Genomic DNA, 10,221 nt, shown 5'->3' on the forward strand with positions numbered 1-10,221 from the left:
ATGGCGATCTCAGGACGGTGCGAACTGGATTCTGCGCACTGTGCCTACTTGCTTGTCCCAACGTCTCGAGTTCTCGACGCTTTTTGCCAAGTTGTGGTGTCTGCCGACACAAGGATACGCCGTACGGTGTTATACTGTTATGGACTCTGGCACCCTTTGAAACTGTTAGATCCAAATGTTTGCTTAGTAGGAGTATTTATTAAGGATGCTTCTGATGTTTCATCTGCACTTGATTTGATTCAGTCAGTGCGCTTATTTGCTTAATTTCCTTTTCAACTATCTTAGAACTGGGACTGCGGATATCCTGATACCCCAGAAAAGCTGATCCTGTTTCCCTGCATACTTTAAGTAGAAGCTCATTTACTACAGATGTGAATGGTTATAAATACAGCTTGTCTATCCACGAGGAATGGAAAACAGTGCTCTAAGCATACAGAAAATGTGTTATTTGATTAATCATGTATGATTACTCTTACACATTTACACACAAAACAAACATATACGATTTGCGTGATCTGATCCCGCAGAAAGTGTAAGCCTCACACATATGCACACAAACTCTCAATGGACAAGAGGAAAATTGCAGTGCACTTTCAGACTGCCATACACTTAGCTTTTCAGAGGCATAACCGAGTTCTGTGGCAGTCTGACAGGCCTTGCCAAACGCTATCCACACAAAATGCACAAACCCGAGATTTGCAGAACTGAAACTTTTGCTTTCATGCATCTGTAGATTTCTGCTGCAGTTACACACTTAATACTAGTAGCAGCCCATGTTATTCTGCCACGTAGAATGGGTTATTGTCAGCACGAAAACTTCAGTATCTACCTACTCACTGAACTCATGATAAGGGATCATCGACAAGCAATCTAATCAGAACTTCAAATCCACAAATCAAAAACAGCCTCATCTATCAACTCATCCAATACAAACTCCCATATTTCCATAATGATCTCTTCAGTCTTTGACCTAACGTTCATCCATGTCTGAACTTCCAAATCCTTCTTAATTATCTGGTCTAGAGTACTGGGAAGACTATATTGGATATACCCATGGACATACTTATCAACTTCTGTGATGAGGTTTTCTCCTATTGGAGGTGTCCGTATGTCAATTCTTAGAAAAGATAGCCAAGAAGAGAGTCTAAAATATCTCTCTTGGATCTCTGTTAGAGCTTCACAGATACAGTCAAACAGAAGCTTCAGATCATCGGTTTGATCACCTTGATTCTCTAGTTCTTCAAACAAGCAGGGGCTGATTAATTCATCCTCTAGGTACCATACCTCTAAATTTTGTTCAGCGCATAATTCTGAGAGCTCTAGCACCAACTTTATGTAATCTAATCGGACATTCTTGTCCTCCCAGAGGACCTTAACATCTGATTCATCATCTGGGAAACATAGGGTCCTTTGGAGATCTTCATGCAACTCACCTGTATGCCACAAAGAAAAAACATACAGATATGTAGAACATTTTATTTTGTATCCGTCAATAGAAATCAATAATGTTAGACTAAGTTGTACTGTTTTGACTTACATTCTTTCTTGTTTATGCAGTCAGGACTGCCAAAATCTTCAAAGAATGACTCAAGAACAGATACCGGACTGGGCTTTTCTTGCGTTTCCTCGCTTTGCTCAGAAGAACCATCTGAGACTAATTTGGTTGATGCTCTTGGTTCTGGTGTTTCTGGCTCTTGCTGTTCCAACTTTTCAACCATGCTCTCAGGAGAGTCTGGGGTCACTTCAGCATGTTCTTTTTCTTCTAATATTTCCTTTAGATGAAACATGATACATTTAAAATAATAATCACAATAAACTGACAACATGCATTTATTTGAGCTTACCTGATGTATATCATCTATGCTGTGTTCTTCTGGAACAGACTGCATGTTGCAAATATTTTCACCGTGGTTCAAATTTTCAAGTCCTTCAATGTACATGTTGTCCAGCTCATCAGAAACATCTTGAATTCCTGTCCAAAATTCTGGTGTTACTTGTATGCAGAGAATAAACATGCAACATTCAACTATAAGAAAAAGAACGTGCACCATTCGTAGCATCAATTGAATTACCTTCGTTTGCTTCATTCATGCTGTATCCTTCCTGAACTGTCACCTGATCATCAACTGGCGCACTATTACAGCATGCAATGCTTCCCAAGTCTTGTGATTGGCAGCTCTCTTGTGTACATTCTTCTCTTTCAACCTTGCATGCAAGGCAAACATCTGTCTCTTCAGGTGAGAGGTCAAGGCAGCCCTTTTCCCTTGGGCGGGTTGACATATTGCAAAGAGGGAGAGAAAGTATTCCTTCCAAGGATTTTGAGACTTGAACTGCTGGATAGTTTACAGATCGGTCATTATCTTTTAGCATCTCTGATAAATGCTTCTTGGCCTGCTCATAGAAGATTGATTCACCTTGTGGTACAGTATGGCCATTGATTTCACTTTTGCTGCCATTTTGGTGCTTTTGCTTACTGCTGTTGAAAGGTATGATGCCGTTCTTAAAACTTGATGCAGATGTGTCGGTCAAGCTCCCTCCTGAGACATGTCTAAAATCCTTCTTCATTGCAATAACAGAGTCTTTATGCCTACGTGGATCTCTTCCAAGGTCCTCTGCAGGTGCCAACTTTCTCTCTCTTCTACTCTCACCAGTCACAATTCTGAATCTTTTCTTGACTTCCCTAATTGAAAACTTTGAGGTATCCCTTCCGCTGCATTCAGGAACATGAGATGTAGAGGGTTGTTGATGTAAAGGTCTTGCGCTAGTAATGGCTTTTTGATGAATCCCTCTTTCTGGATTTGGCTTTAGAATAACTATTTTGCTAACTGTCTGAGGTCCGATAGTTGCCTCAGGCATCTGGCTTCTATTTGATTTACCCTTCCTCCAGAAGAACATATATTTTCTCTCTTTGGCCTGCTCTTTTGAAGCCAACAGATGCTCTCTCTCTCCAAAATTGGTCTGTCCAGGAATGTTACTGGGCTCTAATCCAGAAGCCACATTACTGTTTTGGTGCTTTTGGATATTGTCTACTATTTGTGGATCTGGCTTCTGAAGCAGCTTCAGAAAAAGTTCCTTGTTTGAACCCAGTATCTCCAATGCATCCTTGAACTGTTTGGATTGAGCTGCCATGGTGTTAAAAAGATTATTCTGTTCAGATAGTTTTCCATCATTGCTCTCTTGAGGTTGCCCACGACCAATATTGCCAGGAAGATTATTCAAGTCATTGACCTTTTTATGGATTAGGGACTTCAATGAAGGACACAGTTCATTCTTATTTTTGCAATCACCGTGTGGGCACTCATTGTGGCAACTATAAATTTCACCTAGGAAATCTGCCAGGATAGATTCAAGATCATATTCTTCAGCATGATTCAAAACATCAGAATCCACTGATGGAGTAAAAGCTGTAGAGACACCTGTCTGGTGATATGAGTTATCTGTTAATCTATTTATATGCTCTGGTTTCTCATCAAAAGAGAGACCATTTTCCAGGTCCGGCAGTCTTCTCTGAACTTCATCATTTGGAATTTTCTTCAGTAGTTCTACTTTCCCCAATTCATCCTCCATAAGGTTTTTGACTGTTGGTTTCTGGAAAGTGCATTGTTCTATGTTCTGAGAAAGAAATAGTAAAAATGCTTAGATACTACATTGAAGAAAACTACGCACTGCGACGCATTAGAAACTATAGTGGCCACTTAATATAATTAATCGAGCTAGTTCTGATAATGAAGCCCCTCAAGCATAACACTGAATCGAAGAACTGGCCTAGATATCAAGCTAATTCAACATTGGTGGTTCACAGCTGCCTCAATGTTGATGAATTACAGATATTTCTTTCAGTGTTTGATTTGTTGAAAAAAATACAGTCTAAACTGTTAAAATTTAAAACCCCTGTGTTCATTAGATTATGGTAATGATTAAAGATATAACTAGGTGGATTTGCTCCTTAAACAGCTTCATGTTTAGTTCATGCAACTTACACCATCTTCTATCCCATCAAAATCCCTGGACCTCTTTGTCGAGTGCTCCATCTCTGCACAGATACATGGCACATGATCAGATAATTGTCTGCCAACACCCAAGTTGAAAAAAAAATACTGTACATTGTTTTCTTTTCTTTACTGAACTATCTTAATACTCGCCATTGGCTAATTCTAGATCGTAAGTCAGATGCAATGTTTGGTCTTATTTAGCTTTAGAAATTTTTCAATTACTGGTAGTTCATGAATCGATCCATGCAGCTAGCTGTGCAGGTTGTACTTATAAGTGTCAATAAAATCTGCTGAAACAACCCAATCAACATAACCAAAAAGCAAACAAAAAAATAGTAGTAGCATTTTGTGGCATTTTCATGGAAGGTGAAATGAATCTGATGGAATGGTATCATCTGAAGTTAAAGTTACTAAACATTTTATACAGACTTGAATTGCAGCTCAAACAGCTATGCCCATGCTGTTATAATAACCCTAGTCTAATAGTAAAAACTGTCATAGTAACTGTGATTAGTGAAGAAAACTTACCATTGATCTCCCGGAATGCATACCTCCCGCCCAATTGCTTGGAATCCAACAAGAACTTGGGGTCACGACGGAAATAAAGCATGCGCATAAGGCCCCACACACAGCCCACATTGCCCTCGTCTTGTGATGGAGACCGCCGGTGACCTCGTTTTCCCATTTCTAATGATCTATCTGTTCGCTCTGTAGCAGAAATGACCCTTTTGTTTCTTGTATTGATTGCTCAGTTCATGAGGGGATATCACCAGCAGCTGGACCGGATGAATACTGCACTTAAATGAAAATTAGTCATCAGCCAGGGCACAAATTTATCCGGAGATGCCAAACCGAAGAGCTGAACTTTTGTAGGATGAAAGATTCAGAGCAAGGGGGATGGATGCAATGGAAACAAACAGCTGGCCTGAGAAACCTGCCACGCCAGGTACCAAGCTTCTATTGTCTTTACTCTTGATAAATTTCTAAGCAATCAATCCAGCTATTCAATTGAGCAGTTAACGAGGGAAAAAAGTAACTTCCAAATACAGACGCAGAGAATTTGATGCAACCGTATCAAAACACTGCTTAGGTGACACACCTAATCTTTCCAAAAAAGAAAGAAAGAAAGATCAAGTACCAAATCCCCAACAAATTTAAAACCACTGGCCCAGCTACAATCATCGATCTGCCACCTGCGCTCCCAAGATTGACAAGGATCAACAAAAAAAGAAAAGTTTCATACAAATCAGCTAACAAAAAAAAACGTGCAAAACCAAGACAGAGACCCAGCAGCAGCTAAACCTTCCAAGTTCCAAGCAACAAGCCTACCTGACGGGGATTCAGAGATCATGGAGCGAAGCTTCAAAGGCGGGCCTTTCTGTATCCCCTTGCTCTCTCTCGGCCGGCTGTGTGTCAGGCCACAAGGACGAACACCCATCCAAAACTCCTCAGTCCTCACAGCATCTCCCCGGCCATGTGAATAGGCGCCGGAGCCCGCAGCCCTGAGCTGTCCATCCGTTCCGCGAGGACGGAAGGAATCGGAGGCTTTTCCTCCTCCGCGGTTAGCTAGCCTAATCCAGGTCCTGGTCAGTATCGCATTTGCTTTTGCTTTGCTACTCTTTTCTTTCTCCTTTTCTCCCCTTCTCCTCCCCTTCCCTACCCTTTGCTTTGTGGAAGAAGGAACGAGCGGAGCGCACCAGGGGAGCAGGGCAGGGCATCAGGCAGGCCACGGCACCACTACAGCAGGCCACCACATGCCATCCCGTCGCAGCCACCAGTAGGTTAATGGACTTTCGGCAAGTGCGTCAGACTTTTTCCGATTGTGCTGTGTTTAGATTTGTAAAATGTTGATAAAAAGATCATATAGACACTGAAGTATAATATAACACTTTTCGTTTGTTTGTGATAATTGTTATCCTACTATGACCTAACTAGGCTCAAAAGATTTGTCTCGTCGTATACATCAAAATTATGCGATTAGTTTTTTTATTTATCTATATTTAATGCTACATGCATGAGATAAAAAATTTGATGTGATAGACGAATAGTGAAGCTTGGAGATAGAAATTTTGAAACTAAGCCTTGCAAAGAAAAAAAAAGGCGGTAACGATGGCTGCAATCATGATCAGGTCACCAAACTGGGGTTCGTGGTTGCGTGCTAAGCCTGGGCGTTGATGCCGGAATTAATCCCATGGGGACACACAGGAAAAAGGACGGGCATAATGAGGTGGTGGTTTCTGGGAGGGACAGTAATAATAAATAATAATATATTATGTTCGCAGAATCAATTCATTTTTTATGGCCATGGCAGGAAGAGCCTGAAAGAAGCCGCCCGTGTCATCTGTCGGGTGTCGAGATGGAGATTTGGCGCAACTTTTTTTTTCATAGACCGGATGATGGCCCGATGTGCTAAGATTGAGAGTCGCGTGTCGACAACGAGTAGTGGCAAGCGAAAGTTTGTTACTTGTCCATCACAAAACCACTGGTGGTGGTTCGTCCAGGAAAGACCGAAAGAGACGCAGGCAGCCCTCGCCTCCAATCCTCGAGAGTTTGCTTCCGTGGGAGGTTTCGGATCCACGAGCTAGGAACGAGCGCGATCATGATGAGAAGATTTCCATCGAAATACCCTTGACACAAATAAACATACAGTACTGCTTTATATTAGTAGACCTTTCAGCAAGGCTCCAAACCGAAATCTCCAACAACAATACACTTCTAATTCCCTGCGCTGGCTTAAGATACGTGTTTTAGTGTTTAGGGACAGGCGAGACAGCTCATCTCGCAGGAATATCTTTCAAAAACAAATGGCAGGAAAAAGAACAGCGTTGATTATTGGGCACCGAACAGGAGTTAGTGGTTTCGATGGGATCTACTGGGCGTGGGCATAGCAGTTGCCTGCTGCTCTCCCACTTTACAACTCGAGCCTTCTTAAAAAAACAACTAGAGCCCGATTCAGAAAGGAGCCGGGCCCGCCTGCCAGGGGCCGCACTGGTCCACAGGTCAGGTCAGCGACTTGATCTTTTTCCACCCTATGAACGTCGATCTTGCTAGTAATCATTCTGGTAATACCACTGCTGATCAGCTGCGGATCTTGCTAATACACGGCACGGCTTGCGTCCTACGGAAGGCAGGGTGATGGCCGGCTGATGGACCGTGACGGAGATTGATGTAGGACTAGACCCGATCTTCCGAGAGGCAGCATAAATTTGATTGGTGAAGTATGTGACGTTGGCGATCCGGCTTCTAATCAGACACAAATTCGAAGTCTGCAACTGTTACACCACCGTTCTGTTGGTTATCAACCAAGCACAACTTAATTGACCTCGCCAAGAAGACTTTTCTTGCAAGCGAATCGAAAAACACAAACAAGAAAGGATAATCACACAATCTGAAATTGCAGATGTGTATGAAGCGAAAATCAAAGTAGGGGTTCGAGAACTCGATTCCAAAGGACTAATCGACACAGTAGAGGAGATCAAGAACGGAGGCCCTGGATCACTGTAAAAGGACTTGTCGCCACAGTTACAATGAATCTATCTCAGTTCCTCAATGGAAAACTAGATCTAAACAAAACCCTAAACCCTAATGTGGCGGCAGCTGCTGATTATATGAGTGTTGGGGCGTGCATAACCCCCTAGCCACGTCCATCATGGATCCCAACACGATACACGGGCCAACAGCCCAAAAGATGGTGTTGCACCAACTTGACAGATTTTGGACGTTCACTTGTTTCGACGATTTCCGTCGACTCCGAACGAATATGGGCCTCAAACCAGTGCCATTAGAAGCTCCTTGAAATTATCTTTCCATCCATATAAAGAGCATCCAAAACGGAGTCCGTATGCGGCCTGGGCGTTGATTTTGGTGCGGGCTGCTCTTAGACTCTGAAGCAGACTCGAACTAGACTTGGATTGGGTCTCCAACTCGGCTTGGCTGCCCTTTCTGGTCCACCACGCATCCAAACTCCTCTCCAACGTCATCTTCATCATCTCCATGGTTTCTAACAATAATTAAATCATTAGGTAGTAATTTATTCTCAAATCCAGATGACAAATTTATTTGGAATGAGCTCACCTTATAATCAATGGTTGTATCTGAAGGTATCGTGCCCTCATCATCCTCCCCTTCTTGAAAGAAAAGCCGTCCTCGGCGCCGATTGTACTCGAAACTGATCTTGTAGGCTCCTTGATTTAAATCCACATGAGCTTTGTCAATACTATCCTGCAAAAGATTAGTACTAACAAAAGGCAGCATAAGAATAAATGGCTTATGAATATCAATAGTATCGGATCCACTTAGTTGATTACAATCTTGAACAATAAAAGAAGAATTCAGATTTGCACAAATATAAACCCGATGTATCAAATATTGTCCTTTGTTGTTATATTTGCCAATAACATGATATGAATGTCTAGACAACCATGGCAAATCAGCACACATAAAGAGTTTCTCCTTTAAATTACTTAGATTACACAAAACATCAAATTCAATGTAACCCAATGTATGTAAAGAAGACAATAATTTTATCTCATCTGTATCACTAGCAACATGAATCACATTTGTAAATTCAGCAGAAACATTTGGTTCAGTGCTCTCACGTTCATAATCAGGTAAGTCATATTTATCACACTCAATATGAAGCACATCATCTTGTGACAAAGGTAAATCAAGAGTTGGTTCCGCTAATAGTTGCTCTGTCATAGCATGATTGGTGTAAAAATTTAGCACAACAAAAGAAGCCTCACCATCCATAAATGCAGCACCATGAGCATTACCTTTGCTCTCAATTTCAGCGGTAGTAATAAGTGCATTGTGAAGTAATGGCTCTGAATTTTCACATGAGGATGTGAGCTCCTCATTTTTTTCCATGTCATCCTTGTTCTCTTGCTTTTGTTCAGAATCCTGCAAAAGGTTAGGTGGTGCAAGAGATACAACAATAGACTGATCCTCTAAATTATGCACCTCGTCATATGAATTTAAAGCAGGAGGTGCATTAACAAAGGTTTCTCGCATAAGAAGTTTCATATCATTCCAAGTTTGAAGTTTATCTGAAGAATCTAAAGAATTCCACCAAACTAAAATTGAGTGTCGTAAAACACTGGATACATTTTTTACCTTTCTCCTTGGACACATAAAGCGAGTAGCAAATATGTTATCCATGGCAATTTCCCACTTCATGTACTCATCATCACCAATGCCATCATAAGTTGGTGGATATGAAGAAGCTGTCATTGTTAGAAGATAGCAAAAGACAACACTAAAATATTATCCCTATCAACTAGCAACTACTAGGTAGTGGTGAAAGTGGAAAGCAATATCTCAAGCGGCTTACCACCGTCTTGCAAGTGTTCTTACCAAAGCCAACAGGCGAAACAATCAGTTATCAAGCTTGGGTGTAACAGTTGCAAGGTGAACCTGTGCTGACAGAAGTATGTATGTGGAGTTTTGGGTAGGCACAATATGGTAGCAAGGAATATCAATAATTCAATTCAGAATTGCAAGACTGAAAAGTAGTCCCAAGATTGTTTATGTCGCCGTCCTGGACCTAGTTCAAGCAAACAACAATACAACTCAACACAAGACCACAAAAGGATGCAAGCACTTCTGATTTTTTTTCTTTGCTGTCTTTTCTTTCTTTGTTTTTTTCTTGTTGGTGCGCCTTTTTCTTTTCTTTTTTTTAGCACCTCTTTTCCTTTTTCTTTTTTTTAAGAACTGAAGCAATCAAATCTGGTGTGCAACAATCACATGCACCAGCAAACTAAAAACCAGAGTTGACACTAAAGACCATGAACAAGATCTAGACACGACGAACACAACGACACAACAAGGGACTAAAATTCAACAAAGCAAACTGAACTAAAAAATTGTGAGGCACAAGAGGGTTATAGGACAGTGGAAACAAATTTTTTAGGGCTTTTTTGTGGACTATGGGTGATGAACAAAAACGAATCTAAAGGGGGAAAACACGATAATACCTCACGGACAACCTGGAATCCTGATACCATTTGATGTAGGACTAGGCCCGATCTTCCAAGAGGTAGGGTAGATTCGATTGGTGAAGTAGTGACGTTGGCGATCCGGCTTCTAATCAAACACAAATTTGAAGCCTGCAACCGTTACACCACTGCTCCGTTGGTTATCAACCAAGCACAACTTAATTGACCTCGCCAAGAAGGCTTTTCCTGCAAGTGAATCGAAGAACACAAGCAAGAAAGGATAAACACGCAAT

At 41.4% G+C, this 10,221-nt stretch overlaps 1 protein-coding gene across 3 annotated transcripts; it reads right to left on the reverse strand.

The window, feature by feature from the left end:
* Nucleotides 1-425: 425 nt before the first annotated feature.
* Nucleotides 426-5,746, reverse strand: LOC120693342. 3 transcript variants are annotated; one of them, XM_039976762.1, is made up of 8 exons: nucleotides 5,322-5,738; nucleotides 5,131-5,185; nucleotides 4,521-4,784; nucleotides 3,981-4,033; nucleotides 2,073-3,612; nucleotides 1,845-1,972; nucleotides 1,538-1,772; nucleotides 883-1,433 (listed from the first exon to the last, which is right to left on the reverse strand). In XM_039976762.1, exons 3-8 carry the CDS (start codon nucleotides 4,675-4,677, stop codon nucleotides 883-885), a joined length of 2,664 nt encoding a protein of 887 aa, XP_039832696.1. In that variant the 5' UTR covers nucleotides 4,678-4,784; nucleotides 5,131-5,185; nucleotides 5,322-5,738. The 3 variants fall into 3 exon arrangements, with proteins under 3 accessions (XP_039832697.1, XP_039832695.1, XP_039832696.1); XM_039976763.1 differs by lacking the exon at nucleotides 5,131-5,185 and having other exon boundaries at nucleotides 426-1,433; nucleotides 5,322-5,746; XM_039976761.1 differs by lacking the exon at nucleotides 5,131-5,185 and having other exon boundaries at nucleotides 426-1,433; nucleotides 1,538-1,972; nucleotides 5,322-5,741.
* Between the last annotated feature and the right edge of the window lie 4,475 nt (nucleotides 5,747-10,221).

The sequence above is a fragment of the Panicum virgatum genome, chromosome 9N, assembly GCF_016808335.1.
Source record: "Panicum virgatum strain AP13 chromosome 9N, P.virgatum_v5, whole genome shotgun sequence".
Lineage (NCBI taxonomy): Eukaryota > Viridiplantae > Streptophyta > Magnoliopsida > Poales > Poaceae > Panicum > Panicum virgatum.